At 37.6% G+C, this 19563-nt stretch overlaps 5 protein-coding genes and 1 long non-coding RNA gene across 7 annotated transcripts in view; 3 read left to right on the forward strand and 3 right to left on the reverse strand.

The window, feature by feature from the left end:
- Positions 1-1743: 1743 nt before the first annotated feature.
- On the reverse strand, positions 1744-4620 carry LOC135936064 (peptidyl-prolyl cis-trans isomerase G-like). Its single transcript, XM_065478745.1, has 8 exons — positions 4455-4620; positions 4082-4392; positions 3933-4020; positions 3601-3873; positions 3323-3548; positions 3172-3267; positions 2296-2411; positions 1744-2238 (listed from the first exon to the last, which is right to left on the reverse strand). Coding segments are annotated over exons 1-8 (1383 nt in total). The 5' UTR covers positions 4457-4620; the 3' UTR covers positions 1744-1967.
- A 98-nt stretch (positions 4621-4718) lies between these two features.
- Positions 4719-7353, forward strand: CstF50 (cleavage stimulation factor subunit 1 Cst50). The gene is made up of 8 exons (XM_065478746.1): positions 4719-4879; positions 5046-5173; positions 5324-5529; positions 5579-5815; positions 5872-6032; positions 6539-6689; positions 6750-6975; positions 7028-7353. The coding sequence occupies exons 1-8, from the start codon at positions 4809-4811 to the stop codon at positions 7135-7137; spliced, it is 1290 nt and encodes a 429-aa protein (XP_065334818.1). The 5' UTR covers positions 4719-4808; the 3' UTR covers positions 7138-7353.
- Positions 7354-9192: 1839 nt separating this feature from the next.
- LOC135937205 (uncharacterized) lies at positions 9193-10392 on the reverse strand. The gene is made up of 3 exons (XR_010574465.1): positions 10188-10392; positions 9459-9606; positions 9193-9398 (listed from the first exon to the last, which is right to left on the reverse strand). It is a non-coding gene; the product is annotated as an uncharacterized LOC135937205 (long non-coding RNA).
- Positions 10393-12169: 1777 nt separating this feature from the next.
- LOC135938098 (cytochrome b-c1 complex subunit 8) overlaps positions 12170-19563 on the forward strand; it is a 36093-nt gene continuing 28699 nt past the window's right edge. Inside the window, exons 1-3 of one of the 2 annotated variants that reach the window (XM_065481639.1) lie at positions 12170-12268; positions 12686-12844; positions 12909-13007. In XM_065481639.1, the coding sequence (XP_065337711.1) occupies positions 12688-12844; positions 12909-13003 (252 nt within the window). In that variant the 5' untranslated portion in view covers positions 12170-12268; positions 12686-12687 and the 3' untranslated portion in view covers positions 13004-13007. Of the gene's footprint in view, positions 12269-12685; positions 12845-12908; positions 13082-19563 lie in introns of those variants that run through there. The other variant, XM_065481638.1, reaches the window with a different exon arrangement.
- Pop2 lies at positions 13494-17298 on the forward strand. The gene is made up of 7 exons (XM_065478803.1): positions 13494-13649; positions 14347-14459; positions 14537-14673; positions 15880-16235; positions 16298-16412; positions 16470-16610; positions 16675-17298. Exons 2-7 carry the CDS (start codon positions 14438-14440, stop codon positions 16792-16794), a joined length of 891 nt encoding a protein of 296 aa, XP_065334875.1. The 5' UTR covers positions 13494-13649; positions 14347-14437; the 3' UTR covers positions 16795-17298.
- mRpL23 (mitochondrial ribosomal protein L23) lies at positions 17358-18325 on the reverse strand. The gene is made up of 4 exons (XM_065478804.1): positions 18133-18325; positions 17971-18063; positions 17639-17912; positions 17358-17575 (listed from the first exon to the last, which is right to left on the reverse strand). The coding sequence occupies exons 2-4, from the start codon at positions 17982-17984 to the stop codon at positions 17411-17413; spliced, it is 453 nt and encodes a 150-aa protein (XP_065334876.1). The 5' UTR covers positions 17985-18063; positions 18133-18325; the 3' UTR covers positions 17358-17410.

The following is a 19563-nucleotide window of genomic DNA, read 5'->3' on the forward strand; positions in this document are numbered from 1 at the left end:
ATTTCTCTTTTGAACAATGGCACCTCATTAATACTCTCGGCCTTTTGCTGCTCTTGCATTTTTACTAAAATGTCACATAAATTCGGATCACTGATTTTTATAAATTCAAAGCGTCTTCTAAATTTCATTAATTAAATTTCTCTGCACATCAATTGAAAGTACTAAAAATAATTAATGAAAAGTGCTGGAGTAGAAGAAATTGACAACAAAGTCCCCTCAGGCAGTTAACTTTATTTTTTTATTAATTTTCAAAAAAATAATATGGCAAAAACCGCACGTACCAGTCAACAGAGCCACTGCGGTTTTAGAAAGCCACTTCGTCAAAATCTCGCGAGGGTAAAATACTACATGTCAAAATTTATGAAATCTAGACAAGCATATGAGCTGGCTGACACTGATTTTTTTGTTGATGATCTTCTTAAGAAATTCTCACTTTTAGAAACTGCTGCTTACAATAGCTTTATTAATAATAATAGACTTTTCAAGCTCTCCCAGATCTTTGTTTAAGATGTTTCTTTAAATATATAATAATAAATAATAATAATAAGTACTTATATTTTCTTAACTTTTATATTTAATTATTTTTAATCTTTCGGCCATTTTCATTTGTATATTATATGTGTTGCGTCTATCAACACAAATATGTTTTCAGCTTGCTGTTGAATCACTTATTCTATGCAGAAGTAGTAGAAGATCGAAAATCAGGACGCACACATGCACAAAATGCGCTTGATAATAGATCGCCCACCAAGCAGACCCAGACCATCACCACTTACTCGGACAACCAGCCTGGCGTGCTCATTCAGGTTTATGAAGGTAAACGTGGCATGACCAAGGACAACAACATCCTGGGCAAATTCGAGTTGGTGGGCATCCTTGATTATTCCGGTCAAAATGTTTTTATTGCCACAATAGTAGTTAGGGAAATCCCCCTTTTTGCGAAATGCGTTATTGAATGAAGGACCATATCGTCCTGGTCCCGGCCAAATTGCGTAACTTTCAACAACCAAACGCGAATTTCCTTGTTGCAAGAAAAGGTCAACAATCAATTCGACAATGAAAATTTGGTTGTTTGTTGAACGTTGCGCAATTTTGCCGGGACCAGGACGATATACTGTTTGATGTAAGCAAAGACCCATCATATATATTCTGCAAAATAACGCATTTAGTTTTCAATAACACCATCGTGTGACAGCCCATTTGTTAAGCTTGTAGGTGACGTGTACTTTTTTATAGGTCTTAGTTAGCTGAAAATTTGGCAGTATAGAAACAAAATAATGTAAAAGCATCGGCTGGTATAGTGCTGGATGCGTGGATCCCATGGCCCCCGGCACTGGTAGGCAACACACAAGTGATGACGATTAAATTTATTGCATACTCACTTTCATTTTGGCAGGTTGCTCCTGGTTTAATTTAACAGAATTGATTCCAAATTCTTTTTAAACAAAAATCGCTAAATTATGTAGATATCCCGACCAGATTTAAAAAAATTATTTTTAAAGGTGGCCTTTTATTAAACGCGCCAGATGATTTGTATTCCTAAGCCTGCTGGAAAAGAGGAAAAGTGCTAAAACCATCAAGTTGGCGTTGGTGCACCTTGCTGCCTCTGTTAGGCTGTTATGTTTTGTTCAGAGATAAATATACATATGAGAAAGAAAATATAGTTCGCATCTGCCAGAGATGAGAATGGTGTACCTATTATATACCTTTTATAGGTTTTAGGATTAAAGTGAAACATCAAGATTTTACCATGGGTCAGGCGTTTTATTGGACTAATATAAACTCATGTGAAATTTTAGATTTAAGAGTAATGCTTTGCAGGACTTATAAGTTGGTCAAGTACCGAAGGTAACATTATTGCAAGATTCAATTCAACTATGATAGATTAATTTGAGTTACACTTTGAATCCAAATCCACGCATAGAATTATCTAGCAGTTTGGTCTCCACAAAAGAAAAAAAAGAAAATCACTTCCTCTTATGTTTACGGTCCCTGGTGGAGTCTGAATTGGATGAACTTGAACTTGAAGAAGACCTCTTGCGGCGGCGTGCTGGAGAAGCCTTCTTTTGCGATGACGAATGCCTGCGTTTTGGCGATCCAGTCCTCCGATCCCTCGACCCTCTCAGACTACGTGAATTCCTATCAGAATCTCTTATCCGTTTACGAGAGTCCGATTTCTCTTCATCGTCTCGCACCTCCCCTTCTTCTTTTTCATCCTCTTGAATTTTTTGCTCGGGCCTGTAAAATTATTTGTTGGTTATTTATTCAAACCATTAGAGTTTTATGTTGAATTACATTTTGTTCTGTGTTTGCAGGGGTGGTCTTTTTTCCTTCTCTGCGTGACGTTTACGTCTTTCCTCCTCCCGCTTTTTAATTTCCTCCTCCCTCTCCTTCTTCACCTTCTCAATCTCCTGCTCATTTAAAATATATATATATAGAAAAATTGTATGTGATATTCAAGATTGAGTTTAAATTCTAGACTTTAGTGTATTCCCTGAGCAAGAAAACTTTTTAATCAAGAAATTGCAATAATTTCATATTTTTACCACCTCCTTGAAGAAATTCAAAACAATCTTGAAAATTTCTTACCGTATTATTATTGCTTTTACTCGATTTTCAACTTATCTAAATGTTTTTCGACTGTGTTATTTTTTACATTATATTGTAGACAATTTTGATTGGCCGTTTTAATGAAAGTTGATAAGGAAATTTCAAGGATGCAATTAAGTTTAAAGAAATGATAGACGCCGTCATTTAATTGTTTCAGTTGGCCAATTTTTTATGTAAGCAAGATCAGAAAGCTACATTCACGATAACTATACCTTTTAATTAATTTCAACTATATATTTTGACAATTGGAAAGTTTTTTATGAGGAAAATAAGAAAATGGCTTGCTAAAATCAATCTTCTGGCAACTATGGATATATGGCTTTCTTAAAGATAAAAAAGGTAAACAATATCCTTTCCTGGATACTTTAAGAATTTAATATAAATTACTGTTGCCAGTGCAATGCTGATTATTCCTAAACAATTCCAACAGATTATTTTCTATTTCAGTAGAGGCCGACGAACAATTTCAAACTAGGCCAAATTTCAGATATACAGCTATTAGGGAAATACACTAACGAAAAAAGAACCTCCTTTAGAAATAAACAAAAGATGTAAACTGACCTCAAATTTCTTGTAAGGGATTTTCTTCTTCTGCTCTTGACGCCAATGCGGAGGAGTAACACTTCTAGACCTTGATCTAGACGGCGTACGATACCGCTAAATAAAATAAAAAATTATAGCAGTACAAGACTAGTAAGCATCTACAATTTACCAGCGTTCCACGGCCTTTGATTGTTCGGCCGCTTTTAGTCCTGCCACGGATTCTGGAGCCTCTGCGTTCAAACTGGCCTTCTTTATCTTTATCAGGGCCGGTGTTACGACTCAAGAAATTCGCTGGCACTTCTGGAATCTCGTCCTTGCTGATGTTGAATGTTGTCACGAGAGGATGAGGGACACCCTCCTCTTCTTTCTCTGCTGTTTCGTCATCACTTCTGGAACTATTCCAATTTATGAGAAAAATTTGTCTTTTAAACAGTCCAAACAAAGTACCTCCTTCTATGCTTTTCCTTCTTCTTTTTCTTAATAGTTTCCTTTTCAGAGTCACTGCTGTCGCTGCTGCTGCTCACTTTCTTCTTCTTTTTCTCCTTTTTCTTCTTAGGTCTCAAGACCAACTCTCCACTGCGAATGACCTTTACATCCTGTAGAGGTCTGAACATGTTATCCACTGGCAGGATGTTGATTTTTTCAATCATATCTTGGCCAGAGACAACATGACCGAAGACCGTGTGGATCCCGTCAAGATGGGGGGCAGGACCAGTGAGACTAGTAATTAGCAAATTAATAACCGTAATTCAGCTAAAAATATAGGTTTCAAAACTCACATGAAGAACTGGGAGCCGTTGGTGTTTTTGCCCCGGTTGGCCATGCTGACCAAATACTTCCTGTCATGTTTCCCAGTTAAGTCCTCATCTTTAATAAATGATAGTTAAGAATCAGACACTAGGATGGCTTCAACCATGATTAAAATCACCATCGAAAGTTCCCCCGTAAATAGACTCGCCACCAGAGCCATCTCCTTCAGTGAAATCACCACCTTGGACTACAAAGTCCTTGATGACCCGGTGGAAAATGGTGCCTTCATAGTGCAGTGGTTTCCCAAGGCTTCCAATGCCTTTCTCGCCTGTGCAGAGGCTCCGGAAATTCTCCACCGTTCGTGGACATTTATCAGAGAAGAGCTCTATTACAACACGACCTGAGTCCAATCCGGCAATACTGACGTCCAGGAAGCAGCGTGGCCGCACACCCACAGTCGATGAAACAACATTCTCGCCATCCGCAGACCTAGGTGTACGAATAATACCAATACATAAAATGCTGGAATCAATTTTTAGAAAAAATCTTACATGCTCCTTTGTGAACTTAAATTATATAAACTAGGAATAATTGCAGTTTCCTACTGCTCGCAATGGTTCAATTCAATAAATCTCTGCCAGTGGTCGCCGGCAGTGATAAAACATTAACCACCTCTTGAAGCAAACAGCAAACAAAACAATCCAATCGTCGCGAGAGAGCTGTAATGTCAGTGATACCAACAAAAGCGGTTGTATTTTCAGACTCAGACGACACGCCACGATCACTTCGCCGCACTGTTTGTTGTTTGTTTGTGTTCAAAGGCTAAAGCGTGTTGTTCTCAGTTGTTCTTCATCACCAAGCCACATTTAAAAACCGGCTTGCAAATTGTTCACATTTGGCTAAAAATGGGTGGAAATGAAACTGAAGAGAAAAACTCGATGAAAATTCGTGAAAATTTATACCGCTTGATCATAAGGTGCGTGTATCTATGTAATTTACTTATACAAAAAATATATCTCAAATGCTCGAAAGAAATTAAGTTGCGTCGCATGTATATGATATATATATGATATACATACATATTATGACTGTGATTAAAATAAAATTAATAACGTTTATTAACCATGAAATATAATTTTCAGTCAGCTCTTTCACGATGGTTACCAGAATTTGGGACTCAGTCTATCGTCCTTGGTACAGGCCGAGCCTCTGTGCCCTCCTTCAAACAGACTTCACCATTTGGTACAGTACGGCTTGCAGCATGAGCCAGGTACGATTGTGTTTTCGTCTCTGTTTTGGAATTGATCATACAACAGTTTATGTATGTATCTATGTATTATTTTTTTTCGAAGGGTTCAATAAATACTCAACTCATTATTAAATAATTGCATAATAAAATAAAATATTTCTGATTCACTAGATGCTCCACGGCCGGTGACCAAAGTTGAAAGCCTTCTCGGTGCTGGGCTTGACCTCGAATATGAGACCGACATCCAAAGCTTGGCCCCGGAACCAGCTCTGTATGAAACGGCTTATGTCACCAGCCACAAAGGACAGTGCCGAGCTGGCGCTTTCAGTTTAGATGGAAACTTGGTCGCCACTGGAAGTGTTGATGCCTCCATCAAAGTATATTTTTGTTAAATTTAAAATAAATCAATTCGTCATTGTTATTTAGATTTTAGACGTGGAGAGGATGTTGGCCAAATCAGCACCTGACGCCGATGAGAGAGGCACAGGCCAAGACCAGCAAGGCCACCCTGTCATACGAACCTTGTATGACCATTTGGAAGAGGTGACTAGCCTGGAATTTCATCCCAAAGAGCTCATCTTGGCGTCTGGCAGTTCCGATTACTCCATCAAATTGTTTGATTTCAGCAAAACATCAGTCAGAAAGGCGTACAAAACAATCACAGTGAGATTTGCCTGGACAAAACGCGTTTTTTTTTAATTAAAAAATTTTCCTACCAGGATTCTGAGCCGATTCGATGCATGAATTTCCATCCAACTGGCGACTATTTGTTGGTCGGAACTAGCCACCCAGTCATTCGACTCTACGACGCCAACACTGCCCAATGCTACGTCTGCTGTTTTGCAGCGCACCAACACAAAGACGAGATCACCGCTGTGAAGTAAGTTAAATTGTTTTCGTTGGTCAAAAAGAGGATTATTGCGGTAGAGGCGTCTAACCGCTATTGGCTCTTGATTTATGGAAGTCTCTATTCAGTTAATTGGAAATCCATTTTTGTTGATGAGTGCTTAAAATCATGGAAAATCATCACATAGTCTCTAAATTTAAATTTTGTGAAAAATCCTTTTTACTTGAAATACTATAATCTGAAAATGAGGAAAAAGCTTAAAGTTCCCAGGTTGCCGTGAAATTTTAGAGGAAATCGGCTCAAAAGTTTGTACGCTAATCAATCAGCGAGCTTAAATTTTCTCCTTAATGTAAAATCAAGATTTATTTCACAATTTAGGTAATTTTATCATCATTTGTGCACCATTGAATAGACCGTGATGAGAGGGATCCAATATCATTGACAAACCGTTTATTTTTTTTTCGAGAAATTTATTTAGAAGTATAAATTTAGAAGTATTTTACTTTTCATGTTATTTGCTAATTTAAAACTTTGTTCAGGTGGGCTCTTGATGCAAAAGTGTTTGCATCGGCCAGCAAAGACGGCGACATCAAACTGTGGGATGGAGTCTCAAACAAGTGCTTCAACACGATCCATAGGGCACATGATGGACAGGAGGTGTCTTCGTTATGCTTTACCAGAAACGGGAAAGTAAGTGTTGAAAGATTGAAATGGTTTATTTGATAAAACGATTAAATTTTTAATTTTCAGTACCTGCTGTCCTCTGGAAAGGAGTCTCAGATCAGGCTGTGGGAGCTGACTACTAACAGGTGTCTGATAGCCTACACTGGGGCCGGTACAACTGGCCAGAAAGAATACCATGCCCAAGCTGTTTTTAACCACACAGAAGACTACGTCATGTATCCTGATGAGATGACAACAAGTTTGTGTGTATGGAACTCTCGTAATGCCTCCAGAAAACAGCTCCTTTCTCTGGGTAAATAATATTTATGAGTCTCAAATATTTTTAAAACCAATTTTCTCTGCAGGACACAACGGAGCTGTGCGGTATATATGTCATTCGCCCAATTCTCCCTCATTCCTGACGTGCTCTGACGACTTCCGAGCCAGATTCTGGTACAGACGAATGGCCCACTAGACCGTAAATATTATGGTCTCAACGAGATAATTAAAATTTTGGTCACCCCATAGTTTTTTAAGTTAAGAAGAGGGAAATTCTCCAACACAATGCCATTTAAATTCTTTTTCTGTACATTAAAGCTGTCTGATTGAATTATAAACATAGCTGTACTAAAATTAGGTTTTGAAATGTAGAAAAAAATTAGTCTAGGTAATAAAATGATCCTTCCATATAGATGAACTTTATTTATTGCAATCCTCGAGGGAACCCATTGAAAAATATAATTAGGAAATTGTGAATAAGACAAGACTACGATTTTAAGCTAAAAGGAAAAATATTAGCAGAATGTTTTTTAAAACAAATGACAACGTGCAACGCGATAGAAATCAAAAACGCCTAGGCGCTCTCCTTCACTTATTTCTGTAATTCAAATTTAATTGGAGTTTTTGGCCAAAATCAAAATTCCAATCTGATGCGGGGGTCGTTTGCCTTATTGGTTAAACCCATTTCTAAGTTCATCCCCCGCCCCCTTAACCTGAAGGGAGAAACGATGATTTTCCTGATCTCTCTCTCTCTCTCCTGACCAACCGTGACACGCAGGGTTGCAAAAAAAACGCATTTTAAAAGAAATGCAGTGCAGTGGTAAAATGAGTTTTTTCAATTTTTACCAGTTTTTTGCAGGCAATGTATTCACCTTATTATTCAATAATTTACTAATTTTGAGCTTATAACCTAGACTTGAAAAATTGTTAAAGATACATTTTTGGAGAAATTCAGGCACCATAATGGGAATTTTAAAGAAAATATCTGCACAGTGGATGAAATTTTGAGCACTCCGACCGAAATTTTAGATTTTCTCTGATGAAAAATGGAATAAATTCATTTCTTGTGATTCTTGCGCAAGAAATTGGTAAAAATTGAGTGGTAAAAAACGTTAAAAACCAGTGGTGAAAAAACCGGATAGTAAGCAAATGCAACCCTGGTGACACGTGTAAACAAATTATTACAAGCGGCAGAATTTTATAAATATTTACGCAATTTGTTTTTTGAAAGCAAGAAGTACACATATTCATAAATACACATTGCATAACAGAGGATTGATTGAAACGGTTACTAAAGGGAGATTTCAAGACTAAATTCCACAGTTACTCCTAAGATCAATTCTCGCGTGCTCCCGCCATGGCAGACCTTCAGACTTTATGGACTTTATTCTCCAAAATTATTCAGATCAGAAAAAAATTGTGGGTATAGAATCGAAGCAATTGCTGAAAAGTTTGGTTATCTGCTTAGCCCCAATTACAGTCATTACAATCATCGGCATACATCAACAGTTTAACTTTAGAGCAAAATTTAAGAGGTGGTTGATGTCACAGGGCGAGTAAATTAAGAGGAAAGGGGAAATGCTGCCGCCTTGCCGTACTCCGTTCGACTGGACAATCGGCCCAGACTTCGAAATTCCGTCCATAGAACAGTCAAATAATTCATATCCAGCATTGCGGCTAATAGATTTAGCTCTTCAAAGCAAAGTTTACCGGAGTTTATCAACTGCTCAAAAATGAAAATTCGGTCAATGGAGTCGAAAAATAATTTGGAATCAATTCTGTTAAATTAAACCAGGAGCAACCTGCCAAAGTGAATGTCACTGAACCGTCATCATATTTGACGAGTGTTGCCTACCAGCGCAGAGAATCGCCGCATCCAGCGCTGCCGGCCGAGGCTATTACATATTATTTTGTTTTTACTGCCAAATTTTCAGCTATAATACCTATACAAAATTACAATAAGTCTTTTTTATAATCTTAGAAAATGGACTTTTACGCGGTGTTATTTAAAACGTAATGCCTTTTGCAGAACTTTTGAACCTAGAGATATATAAGGAAAAAAATTTTAATCACCAAATCTGGATTTTAATCAGCTTATTTTACGAATTTCACATTCAAATACGAGAAATAACTATAGATGGTAAAAGATTCGGAATCCTTGTGCCTCTTTACGTATTATCACAAGGAAACATGAGCGAGACGGTCCAGAATTGGACGAACTTTAATAGGCCAAAGAGAGCCTCTAGCGTTTACTTGCGCGTATCACGCTCTTTATTTATAGCGAGTTTTTTTTTATTTCTTATTAATGCCTAATAGAAAAGGTTCTTTATAGAACTGATAGCTGCACACGGTGCACGTTTTGATTGGATTGCAATTTGCCGAAAATACATTTCAATTTTCGGGACGCGCTGGTTGCTCACACGCTCGTCGAGTTGCTTCACGTCTCTTTCGGTTGCTCTATAAGATCACCCCCATTAGAATAATTTAAAAACTGTGTGAATTGTATTGACATATTACCTCGATGGCAGATTTTTTTTTGTTTTTTCACGGAACTCGGAGTCAGTCTTGTATTTCATTGTAGTAATAACATTTTTCTTCACAGAGTTGAATATATCGGTGATCCTTTGAAGTTTGCAATTGAACGTGCCAAAGCTCATCAAGAACGCTGAAAATTATATACAAAGCATTAAGCATAATATATATTATATTTATAAATAATAAAGCCACATTTAATTACTATTTATGAGAGTAGCGGTTCTTTTTGATAAAAAAATATATGGCATCATGTCTTAACATCCATTTTTATACGCAGCAAGAAAAAGGTGGTGGAGTATATTTCAACCATACAAAGCACTTCTTAAAGTTGCTTTATTTTGCAAATTATTTGGCTCGCAAAAGTCGTTACACTCCTTGGCGTGATCTGCGACGACGACGACGACCGCCCATTTAAAATCAAATATTATACACGAATAAATGATATTTCTTGAGGAGCGACCGCGCGCCGCGCCATGTGTCTGCAAGCGCGTGTTGCGGCAGATCAGACGGAGAATTAAGTCTCACGACGTTTAGTCAACAGTTTATCAGTTTAATAAACCCCACATTTTTTTAATAAATTATCCAATGCGCTTTGAATTTTAATTTTTACATATATCTTTTGTGCCTGCGAGTGAGTTATCAAAGCCATATATAGTATAATAATAAAAGGTATACCTATATAGAACAAAAATAATAAAAAGATTACTTTACCATGTATAGCCTTCAATAGATTCTTGTCAACTGCCTTCCAGCTACAGTGAGATTGACTATCTCCTCTTTAGTCAGAAAGCAGTAGAACAGCTCTCTACAGCACTTTCTGCAGAGGACTGCATTATTTTCTTGTGCGCATAAAACCATGGCGCTGATGCGTTTCTTATCTACAGCTCGGATTTTTACTTCTGTTCCGATAAAGCAACTGATGTGACTTTTATTAGACAAAAATACCGCCATTGTGTACCATCTAATAAATTTTCATTTTTCGCAATATAAGTTGTAAAAATAATTTAAACAAAAATCTATGCCCCTCTCTAGCAGTTCGGTAAACACCGAGGATGCTGCTTTTTTAATTTCAAGCGACGATTTTTGCCACCTATATTGGCATAACTCAACAAGAAAATGACTGTTAAATGACAGTTGAATTGGGGGGAAAAGGTCCGCAAAAGAGCGCCTCTCTCTCTCTCTGCGCTCGCGCAAGAAAACAGGAAAAAACCATTTAGTTAATATCCTCTCAAGTAACTGAATCTAAAGATCTATGTGGTACGGTTATTTCACTTTTCTATAGGGATGAACCTCATGTGAATTAACCGGCTATGAAAGGGAGCATCAAAATACCGAAATTCTGAGCACAAAGGTTCTGATGAGCGGCATGCAGCAGCATCCCTCTTAATAAAAATGCTCTATGCTTTTCGTTGACTGAAATTAGTACTATCTCCGCCTTGCAGGGTGGCAGGGGGAAGGGGCACGATAAAGGATTACTGCATTAGCGCCTTTAATTCGTCACTCACAATTTTGGCATTTTTAAAAAAAAAAAATCTTCATTTTATGCTTGGCTTTAATATTTGACACGTTTTAAATATGTTTATAATCTAAGAGGATAGTGTACGATTATTGGAGCGCGTTTAGACCGAAAATTGATGTCCCAACCAAAATGTTGACAGGTCTGGCGAGCCAAGCAGCTCATTTTTGTCTCGTCACCAGCTACAATGTATTCCTAATTTCTCAAACATTAATAATAGAAATATTATTCAAAATTAAATTTCTAACATTAAAGATCTTGAATATTTTTTTGTGAAACGTAAAATCCTAAAGATATAAAAACGTCTGGAATACAGATAAAAATATTTCAGACGTAAACTTAGAACGCAAGGAAAAATAATTTTGCACGTTTCATCTGAATTGTCACTTGTTGTCACTTGGAATTTATAATATCCTTAATCCTTAACTTCTTGGAGTTTTGGTAAACTTGATATTTTCCCATTTTTTAGGCTCTTTTGTTATGAGGAGACCATTATTTGACCCTCATTGCTCGCCTTGCATCCCGCAGTTACCACGCTTTGTTCTTGTAGCGCGAACACATGGGTCGTTTTGAGAACCAAAATCATTATCTAAAAAAGAGAAATCGAAACGACGGACGGCAACATTGGCACATCCTGCAGGCCATAATTTCGAACCATTTTAAAATTGAACACTCCTAGACGCCCACTTATACTGACTGGCAATATAGGCATATCCGTGTCGCACAACAGCAACGCAGGTTGCATATTTGGGAATTAGTTTCTTTTCCTGCCATTATATTTTAAATTATTTTAATCCATTTGTCCGAATATAACTTGCAAACATGTCACAAATTTTTGAAGGATAGAATATTAAAGTAAAATATTCGTGAAAATAAGAAATTTGTAGTAAAAATATGTAATTTTATTATTAAAATTATAATACAGCAAGAGAGCTTGTCAAAAAGTATTCTTGCTCTGGATTACATCTTTTAACAAAATTGACTTGTAACTTTAATTTGTTATCTCTGACATTGGGCAAACATTTAGATGGTGAATTATTATACTCTCCTTTATCTATAATATTAGTTATAGAATAATGAATAATAAAATTAATCTTGTTATATTATGTTATAATATTTCAAATTCAATTTCGCGGCCTTATTTGAATATAGCGACTACAAACTGGTTCGCAATCCAGCCAATAGTCGCAGGTCGAGAATGAAAACATTAGCCGTCCGCCATATTGATTGTGATCCATCTGTTCGTTCGGTTCGTTCGGTCTTTTTCATAGAGCAGGTATGTAACCACACAATTTTCATATATTTCCATTGTAAGTTGGATCTATTGGGTTTGAATGTAAACTTTTCAAACAAAATATGATTACAGTTTCTGCCGGGTTACACATCTCGCCAGTTCTTATGAGAATCCCATGTAAAAGTAGGGGTGGCGAAAACTGTAACTCGGCAGCGAAAACTGTAGCTTTTCCATAATTATTCAACTGATATTTTTACTGGCTAGACATAAATCGCTAAAATATAAATATACTAGAGCTTGTATTTCAAGTGTGCTATTTAGCTCTGACTTTAACTCATTGTCAGCCTGCTTCAATTTCCTATAAGATTTATTTTAGCACGGTTCTAATATCTTTAAATACATACATACATAGTGCACTATTAATTAATCATATTATTTAAATCTCTTCTTTTATTTCAGCCATGGGTGGAAAGCACTTTGGAGAGCTGTACAAGGTCAGAGGACTGATCACGTACAAAATTTCACCTTTCGAGCAGAGGGCCTTCGCCGGGTTCATCAGCCACGGCATTGCAAACACCATCAGGAGGTTTAGAGGACAGGCCCTTAGAGTTATTCCTCGTAAGAAGGAGCCATTAATTAAAATTTTCTGAGCAAATATTTATTCTGAATCATCTAATTGCAGCCTTCATTGCCACCTATTTGATCTACGACTCTGTGGAAAAGCAACACCACCACATGCTCCGCAAGAACCCTGCTGACTATGAAAATGACAAGTAGATTTTCCGTTGAACCAACTGTTAAATGATTTAGTAACGAGACCATGTTGTTAATGTAAATAAATATGTCAAAACCCTAGTGGTATGTTATATTTAAGCACCTAATATATTTTCTTTAAATTTTATTTTTACTGTGCATAAATTCAGGTAAATAGCCGCATTTTATTGGATATTTTTTCTGCTGGTAAAAACATAAAAATGAAAAACAATATACAAAATAATATACTTTCAAAATCTCAATATTTTTAAAACAATTTTTGTAGCATTTTCCGCACTAAAAAGAATGACTGGAAAAATGAAATTTTAAAATTGAGAAGTTAAAAATAAATGGGTGACGCAGGTACTCTAAATTCTACCCTCGCTAATATATACACATATATATATAATTCAAAATATTTAATCTTAAAGTGCCTGCACCCTGAAAGTTACCGCCAGTGTTCAAATAAGCCGTCTGCCCTTCTCACTAGAGCGGCCAATCATTGAGCAGTGTCTAGAGTGCTCGTGCGCATGACGTCATGTTGCAAATGTCGACCAAACCTGATTGTGTTTATATCAACCCCTCAGCTACTTAGACCCTGGCATCTTGGGGCTCCCTTTCGAGAAATCCGCAATCTCTGGCGTCAGCCACGGCCTTAGCAGAATCTTTGGTAAATTAATTTCCGTTTTAAGACCCACCACTACTTGCCGGTCCACACATGGACGCAGAAGCTCGTTCGAAAAAAACAAGCTGGAACTAGTTGTTAGTGTGACTCCTGTCAAAAGCGACCCTTTGGCGTTGAAAATTTGACCATTAAAACCCTTGCTTGTGCTCTTTTTTCACTATTATTTTAACTTAAAAAGTAGTTTATATTTGTTTTCAAGTGATTGCCTGGTCCTAAATTGAGGAATTCGATAAATTTGAGCATCTTGCATCAGGCTGCATTTCAGCATGCACTGAGAATGCAGCTGCAGGGACGGGACATTTCGCCGCACCTTTTATTCTCTGCATGCTCTTTGTTCACAAATTTCAATTCAGGAATTTCCTTTTGGCTCTCCTTTCTATTGACTTGGTCATTCACCTTTGTAAATATTGAAGAAAACGCCACTATACAAAGGAGAAAATAAGAACTTGGCAAAAACAAAAATTGGGACACTTTTGATCTTAAAGCAGTGTTGATTTGTGATTAACCCCACATTAAAGAAGACCAAGACTGTCCAAAATTCAATAATTGTTTAAAAAATGCCTCTCTTGTTGTTTGGGTCATAGTCGGGGTTGAAGATGCTTGTTGCACATTCATTGCTCCCAATGCGTGTTCACTTTTTGGCTCAATTATTTTGTAACTCTGCTCCCCTTGGTGTTAGCAGATCCAGCTGCGACTCTGTGTTTCGACAAATCGAGCGCCGATGCTTGATCCGTAATAGTGGAATTTTCAAGGAAAACGAGTCACCAACTGATATGCCCACAGCCACAGGCAAGCGTAAGTATAGTGTTGCTCTCTGTTCCTCCTAAATTAAAAAAAACACGTCAGTTAAATTTTTTGATTTCACTCTACAGGCAGCAACGCACACAGTGGCCACCAAAACATTCCAAGCAACGAAGAGTGTGGGATTCGAGATGTGTGGGCGCACAATCTTCACGACGAGTTCAAGATCATCCGCAAGGTTGTCCAGAAGTACCACTGCGTCGCGATGGTCAGTATTGGCTATTTTTTGCCTTGAAATTTGTCTCTTTGTCCAGACTTCCTTGAAATCTGTTTTTGTAGAGTTTTTTTTAGCTTCTATGTTTTTTAACAAACGAACTTAACTTATTATGACTTTTTTCTGTTTGAAATTGATAATCCAGAAAGAGTTTTGCTGCAAGCTAAAATGTTAAAAATTGCCCCAATCAGATCCCTGAATCCTTATAAATTGTCTTTGTTCTCTAAGGGAACAAGAACTTGTATAGTGTGACCCTTAAATTTTAAGACTAACTCTTTTGCCAATGGTTGAATATATGTTAACGGCAATACACTGTATTTGATTGGGTTTCCAAATCATAGCAGACTGTTTAAAACGCAACCATTAGAAATTACTGTTTTGCTGCATTTATTATAATATTTATCCTTGATGATTAAAGCAGGTAATGATCAAGAGTTCTGAATTTAAATTTAGAATGGTCGCCTGCAGACACAGAATCTTTTGACAAGGGAAATCGCGTTTGGTTGTTGAGCTATGCGCTATTTTTACGGCACCAAGATCAAGTCAAGATTGAATCCATTTTTCTTTACAAATAATTAGAATTTGCCGTTTTTCGTTTGATTGATTAAAATTCAATCAAAGAGGTCAAAAATTAAGTCATCAATTTTTATTTCCTTTTGACTTTCACCGTTGCACAATTGCACATGCCATCAACCTAATTTTAGCGGTCTAATTTTGGATCACAGGGTCAGCCGCCGGTCCAAGAGTTGAGAAAATTGAAAAATGCCTGGGGAAAAAATAAGTCTCCTGCCTTTAAATCACTTATATTTTTGTCAGCCGCGCCAGCCGGCGGAAAAAAATGCCTAGCTGCCACCGCCAGGCCAAAATTTGGTTCAAGCCTAAAAATTACACGGCTGAGACCTCTACTAATTTTTTAAGGTTCTTTTGTGGTAATTTGATGGCAATTTTGATGTTGCCGCAGTCGAATTTAAATCCGGCCATGGTGGCTGGCGCAGCTGGATAATTTTTAAAGGTGAAGTACTATAATGCTTGACGACCCGACAAGCACATTTAAACTGGTGGCTGGCACAGCTTAGCCAAAGTCACGGTGGCTGGCGGTTAATCACGTGACTCATATTTTGCCGGCTGGCAGAGACCTGTGCAATTTGCGCATCATGAGCTATTGAAATTATCTTAAATAAATAACAATTTGGTCCGCAGGACACGGAATTCCCTGGCGTGGTGGCAAGACCAATTGGCGAATTCCGCAGCACGGCAGACTACCAGTACCAGCTGCTGCGGTGCAACGTTGATCTCCTGCGAATCATCCAGCTTGGCCTTACCTTCTTGGATGAGGCGGGGAAGACGCCGCAAGGTTTCTCCACATGGCAGTTTAACTTCAAGTTTAACTTGTCGGAAGACATGTACGCCCAGGACAGCATAGATTTGTTGCAAAACTCGGGCATCCAGTTCAAAAAGCACGAGGAGGAAGGCATCGAACCGCAAGATTTTGCCGAGTTGCTAATGACGTCCGGGATCGTCCTTATCGAGGACATTAAATGGCTGTCTTTCCACAGGTGCTTTTCTAATGCTTTGCCGTGTGAACTGGTTTTTCATAAATCTCTCTCTATGTCCGCAGTGGCTACGATTTTGGCTACCTGCTAAAACTGCTCACGGACCAAAACTTGCCACAGGATGAGAGCGAATTTTTTGAACTCCTTAGGTTATATTTCCCTAATATCTATGATGTCAAGGTAAGGCCATTCTTCCCGAATTATATTTCTAAATTTATTCCAACTCGTGGTCCGCAGTATCTCATGAAGAGCTGTAAAAACTTAAAAGGAGGCCTGCAAGAAGTGGCAGACCAGCTTGAGCTGGAGCGAGTAGGGCCGCAACACCAGGCTGGCAGTGACTCACTGCTCACAGGAATGGCATTTTTCAAGATGAGGGAGGTGAGTGTCAGGCGCTGATAATCTTGACTCGGAACAAAAGTAACCACTTGTTTTTCCTGGGCAGATGTTTTTTGAAGACAACATCGACGATGCAAAGTACTGCGGTCATTTGTATGGTTTGGGAACTTCGTTCGTCGTGAACGGCAACAATTATCATGACAATGGTGAGACGAATTCGTCGTGATGTGCTGGAAGTGACATCTCGGAAATCACACGGAGCCACATTTTAAAAAAGCCATTGTTGAATTTGACAGTTAATATGGACTCTTCCCTCCTTTTACGCAAGAGGATTATCCTTCCTTTTTAATTTGATTAAATACCTTGTAAATTAGCTGTAAATTTTACATCCAGCAGGAAACCACACAGTAGCAAAATTTTATGTATTTAAAGATTTGTATGTATGTTTTGAAGTGTCGCGAGTCTTTGTTCCATAATTTCTTGCAGCTTCACTTTACTTCAGCCTTACATACAGACAGAGTAATTCAAGCTAGGATGCTTCACTAACGTATGGTTAGCAGGAAATTCACTGGAACTAATGAGCTGTCAAATGAAAGTACAATTTCATCCTAACGAATGGCTTGTGGCCACTCCAAGTGCACATTGCCGCAAAGACTTCAGAAACACAAGCACTCATTAGATTCAAGCCACCATCAAAAGAGAATAAACTTAAGCATTGAACATTTAAGAACTTATTGGAGTCTTCTTTCACCTCCTGTTAGGTTAGATTTTTAAAGAACACCCAATTGGTAAGTTTTCTACATTTATTAGTACAGCTAAAGTGGGCTGATCAATCTTAAGGGTTAAAACGAAAACCAACCTGGGAGTCCAGGCCTATTAGCATTTCGTTCTTGTTGTTTCCTATATTCTCTTTTTGTAGCTTCCAATGACTTCATTTCTTTTTCATACTCTTTTTCTTTCAATCCAGCAGCAAACAAGTCCGGGAAACTAAAGTTTACAGACTTTTCCTAAAAAAATAAATCAGTAATATATTATCGCCCTAAAAATAGCTAACAGATTCAATTAATTACCAGTACAACAAAAGCAGTCTTGTAGTCATCTTCTTTTGTGACATAGCCAGCGGTTGTCTTCAGCTCTCCAGGTGTTACTCGCGTTTGAACGCTGATGACTGGAATTTTGTAAATCTTCTCCAAGTAGTTTTTCACGTCATATCTTGACATTCCCATCGAGACTTCAAACGTAACTCTGTTCGGTGGCTCGCTGTACTTTGGTTTAACCAATTTCATGAAGAAGTTGGGCAGGAAAATACGAAGCTGTGGATTGCCCATTTGGTAGAGTGGGTACCTTACGAGTGAAATTCAGGTTAGAAAACAACAATCATAATGAATTTGAACTTTGTTACCATCTTGTGGACATTTTCAAGGATATTTATTCAGAATTTTAGATGAAATTAAACAGATATCCTTGCTACCCTGTGGCGGTCAATCCAGTCAATCTACATTTAACAGGATCAACAAAATAGCGAATACAAAATCATTTAAGTAATGTATCATAATTATATTACATAAGAGATCCGCTTCTGCAACGATCTTCTGGTAATCTCTACTGCAGTGTATTAAATTTGTCAGATTTATGTGATATTTGTATGGATTCCAAGCAGATCGCATAAAAAGAGATTAATTTATTGAAGAAACACAAAGCACACACATGGCTCAAGGCTAATTGTAAAGTAAAATCACAGAAATCACACCCACTTTTACAGATGAAGAAAATGTAAGGAAAGGAGAGTAGATTCTAGCATGCGAAAATGTCATCAGAGCTGATAATCTACTACTCCTTAACTTACACTGTAGTGCTAGTGTTTGTGTTTGTACATAGCTTAAGAGTGATGGGCGCCTAGAAAGCTGGCGAATCTGATTGGTCGCCGCGGCCGCGCTGCGCGCTTTGCTTCAAAACACGACTTCACGGCCTTCACGCATGCCGGGTTTGTTATTTAAGCTCAAAAATCATTTTCGCGAAGGCTTGAAGGGTTCCTTTTAGGGTCCCAGGCCAGGACCCAGGAGCTGAGTGGCACGGGGGTTAATTAAGCCTTAAACCATCCATAACTTTAGCATGGTAGGGGCTTTTTACAAACGCAACGGGTCTTATTGAGGCAAGGGAAGGCAAAAAACAACGGCATGCAGTCATGCACTGAATTATGCACGCTTGTGGCTATTGCCGTTCCCATGCGTTTTTGTCCTGGAGAACTGTCAAGTTCTTACTAAATTAATCCCTCAATTAACCGTTTTTTTTAAGAATGTAAATTACAAACTAAATTTATGCTACTCCACTTTTCCAAGTGGGGAATTTTCTAATCTGTGTTGCCTAATGCAAATTGTTTTGTATGCTTGTTTACCTCTTTCTGTGACCATAATAATTATGTAATTTTATGTTGTTCAAAATTATTAAAACTCAGTTTAGATTATGTGACAGTAATAATTGTGTCATTAAATTTTTGTTTAAATAACCATTTAATTAATACTCTAGAGGAATTAATAAAGAACAACATTCCTATACTGAATTGATTGAATAACCCGAATAACCAAAGAATAAAAATTAAAATATTCCACAGATAAACGCATATTTGGATTATTCCTAAGAATATTATTAAGAATGTGCCAGGGCGAAATAAAGGCGTGACTTTTACTTAAAACAACAACATTCTTGAAGAATATTCCCAGACGAAGTTGATATATTCCTAGATGAAAAATTTCTGGGCGGATATTAGGGTTGTTATAGGCTTATCATGTAAAAACAATAGAAAAAATAAGTTGCTATTATAAAAGGCGTATTTTTATTGATATACTGTGTAGGGATACCAAAAATATAGGAAAGAATTACTTAAATGATGCGCGTGTTACCTATAATTATGAAATTTATAAAGATGAAGTTGTAGGCTGCGTGTGTGGACTGCGACTTGTGGTAGATGGGACGACATCGGAAATGTGTAGACTGG

Source organism: Cloeon dipterum, chromosome 2, assembly GCF_949628265.1.
Source record: "Cloeon dipterum chromosome 2, ieCloDipt1.1, whole genome shotgun sequence".
Taxonomy (NCBI): Eukaryota; Metazoa; Arthropoda; class Insecta; order Ephemeroptera; family Baetidae; genus Cloeon; species Cloeon dipterum.

What these genes read in the sequence shown, in the direction of transcription:
- mRpL23 (XM_065478804.1), bottom strand. An exon ending in AGACTGCTTTTGTTGTACTG is followed by an intron (nt 17,576 to 17,638) that starts GTAATTAATTGA and finishes TTATTTTTTTAG; the next exon opens with GAAAAGTCTGTAAACTTTAG.
- LOC135936064 (XM_065478745.1), bottom strand. An exon ending in AACGGCTCCCAGTTCTTCAT is followed by an intron (nt 3,874 to 3,932) that starts GTGAGTTTTGAA and finishes GCTAATTACTAG; the next exon opens with TCTCACTGGTCCTGCCCCCC. An exon ending in TCAAAGGCCGTGGAACGCTG is followed by an intron (nt 3,268 to 3,322) that starts GTAAATTGTAGA and finishes TATTTTATTTAG; the next exon opens with CGGTATCGTACGCCGTCTAG.
- Pop2 (XM_065478803.1), top strand. Translation starts at nt 14,438, where the DNA reads ATGCCCACAGCCACAGGCAAGC. An exon ending in AAATGGCTGTCTTTCCACAG is followed by an intron (nt 16,236 to 16,297) that starts GTGCTTTTCTAA and finishes CTATGTCCGCAG; the next exon opens with TGGCTACGATTTTGGCTACC. An exon ending in CTAATATCTATGATGTCAAG is followed by an intron (nt 16,413 to 16,469) that starts GTAAGGCCATTC and finishes CGTGGTCCGCAG; the next exon opens with TATCTCATGAAGAGCTGTAA.
- CstF50 (XM_065478746.1), top strand. Translation starts at nt 4,809, where the DNA reads ATGGGTGGAAATGAAACTGAAGAGAAAAACTCGATGAAAATTCGTGAA. An exon ending in CGGCTTGCAGCATGAGCCAG is followed by an intron (nt 5,174 to 5,323) that starts GTACGATTGTGT and finishes CTGATTCACTAG; the next exon opens with ATGCTCCACGGCCGGTGACC. An exon ending in GTGTTGATGCCTCCATCAAA is followed by an intron (nt 5,530 to 5,578) that starts GTATATTTTTGT and finishes ATTGTTATTTAG; the next exon opens with ATTTTAGACGTGGAGAGGAT.